At 59.2% G+C, this 2,230-nt stretch overlaps 1 protein-coding gene across 1 annotated transcript; it reads right to left on the bottom strand.

Annotated features, from left to right (window-relative positions):
• Positions 1 to 593: 593 nt before the first annotated feature.
• On the bottom strand, positions 594 to 1,605 carry LOC136468640 (uncharacterized). The gene is made up of 2 exons (XM_066467135.1): positions 1,250 to 1,605; positions 594 to 1,167 (listed from the first exon to the last, which is right to left on the bottom strand). The coding sequence occupies exons 1-2, from the start codon at positions 1,603 to 1,605 to the stop codon at positions 594 to 596; spliced, it is 930 nt and encodes a 309-aa protein (XP_066323232.1).
• Between the last annotated feature and the right edge of the window lie 625 nt (positions 1,606 to 2,230).

The following is a 2,230-nucleotide window of genomic DNA, read 5'->3' as shown; positions in this document are numbered from 1 at the left end:
AAAGAACTTTTGAATTTTGCTACATCCTTACCTTGCCCCAAACCCTGCATCTCTAAAAGTCTTACACCCATTACGTCGGGTTAGTCTTGTTGAGTACTCTTGTACTCAGGGTTTGTTAACCCTTGTTGCAGGTGAGTCGCATGCGCAGGCTTGTTTTGGTCCCTACTGCATGTCCGTGTTTGAAGTCAATGACAATGAGGAGTGATGAATGGCCTTTGGACAAGGCACTAGACTGTTTGATAAATAAGTTAATGTGATATTATCCCGCTACTATGGTTGTATAACACTTATGGTATTGTAAGTTTGAAAACAACTGGTTTGTAACCTATGTTACCTTAAGACTTCCGCTATCTTTTACTCTGATGTATATATTTGAATAAACTGTTGTAATCTGCAATGTCTTTGATTGGGATCCTGTTTGAAAAAGAGAATCATGGATGATTCGGGTTTCCCGAGGACACCCGACAGACCTATTGAGTTGTTGGGAACTCGTGAACGCTATCCGAGGTCTGTTAAGACAATGATAGGTGCACGTGGGCCCAATTTCTTAGGAGGTTCTACCACACTAGGCCGGCAGCCTTGCCACGATCACATCAGCGTCGGTGGTCCCAGGGGCTCCGGCCTCTGCCATCGTGGCCTCGGTGGTCCCCGGGGGCTTTGGCCTCCGCCATCGTGGCCTCGATGGTCTCGGGGGCTCCAGCCTCTGCCATCGTGGCCTCGGTGGTCCCGGGGGCTCCGACCTCCGCCATCGTGGCCTCGGTGGTCTCGGGGGCTCTGGCCTCCGCCATCGTGGCCTCAGCGGTCGTGAGGGCTCCAATGCCCACCGCAGTGGCCTCGATGGTCCTAGGCGTCGTAGCCTCCGTCGCCCCGGCCTGTGAAACCCTGAGGACCTCGGTCCTGGTGGTCTCGGCGGCCAAGGGAACCTCGGTCGCATCTGACCCACGGGCCTCGCCATCGCAGGGCGGAGGCGCTCCCTCCCCCTCCTGTGTCAGGGCCGCCTCGGCAGCCCCTCCTTGGGTGGCCGGCTCCTTCGGGTTGGCCCTCGCCGACGTCGCGCCATGTTGTAGGGTGGCTTGCGCCTCCGCCACCCAATGGGCGGTGGAGCCGGGGTTAACCTTGAGCACTTTAAGGGGCGCTAAGGTAGGCACCTCCACAGGCCGCTTCCGGCTAAGGACAAGACGATCACAGGGTCAGCACAAGACAAAAGAACGAACGGAAGGCACTGCGACCCCACCAAAAATACACCTACCTCGAGCGGGGCGACAACCATTTCACCATGGCGACCCTTGTCCACAATGGTGGTGGTAGCGGTAGAGGCATGGCCTCCGTGTCCATCGGCGCCGGTTGGTCCTCAATGGACCCCGGCGCCCCCTCGGTCCTCTGCGGGGGTAGTTGTGTCGCCTCCGCTGCCGCCGAGCCCACTGGGCTGATGGTGCGTTTGCCCAACACCCGCGCCTCAGGCATGTCGGCCTCGGCCCTAAAGCGGACAATTGCCGACCCCGAGCCTGCTCCTCCTCCTCCTCCTGGGAGCGTCGGGCTGCTGGCCGATGCCCCGAGCACCGTCTCCCCTATGTCAGGGAGATGGTCTAGGGGACCCCGCCCCATCTCGCCCTCGTCATCCCCATCCGAGGCCTCCGTCGACAGCGATGGCGATGGGGATTCCTCCAACGGGAGGCCATCCTTTTTTTGCTGCCGGCGGCACTTATCTAATTCCTCGTGCGCAAGGATCTTCTTTGTGCGCTTTGCCGCCTTGGCGTCCTTCCTCTTTTTCTACGCCTCGACGTGCGCCTGGTTGATCGCCCGCTGCCTCACGTCCTCGGGAATGGGCAGTGGAGAGGCGCGCACGTCCCTCATCCCCTGTAGGAACGGTGAATGCACATAAGAGAACGAGAAGTAAGGAGAAACGAAGGAGGCTCGGGGGCTACAACGGCGCATGACTTACCAGTGAGAGGAACCCCCGCGACGGGCGCATCGCGATGGGGGTCAGGTTGCCACCCCTCAGCTTCGCCTCCACCATCTCCCCCACCTGATGAAGAATTTCCTTGTCAGAAAGGGCGGAGGAGGACATCCGGATGCCCTCATTGGGCTCAACTGGCCTCATCTCAAATAGGCACCGCCGCCAAGCCATCAGCAGGAGCACCCTCCGGCGGTGGAAGGCAGCCACGAACACAACCGCGGTAAGGCCATGGCCCTGTAGCCTCTCCAGCCCCTCTAGAAGCGGCTGTAGCTT

This window comes from Miscanthus floridulus, chromosome 8 (assembly GCF_019320115.1).
Source record: "Miscanthus floridulus cultivar M001 chromosome 8, ASM1932011v1, whole genome shotgun sequence".
Lineage (NCBI taxonomy): Eukaryota > Viridiplantae > Streptophyta > Magnoliopsida > Poales > Poaceae > Miscanthus > Miscanthus floridulus.
The sequence above is the reverse complement of the archived record's forward strand: the minus strand, read 5'-3'. Positions and strand labels throughout refer to the sequence as shown.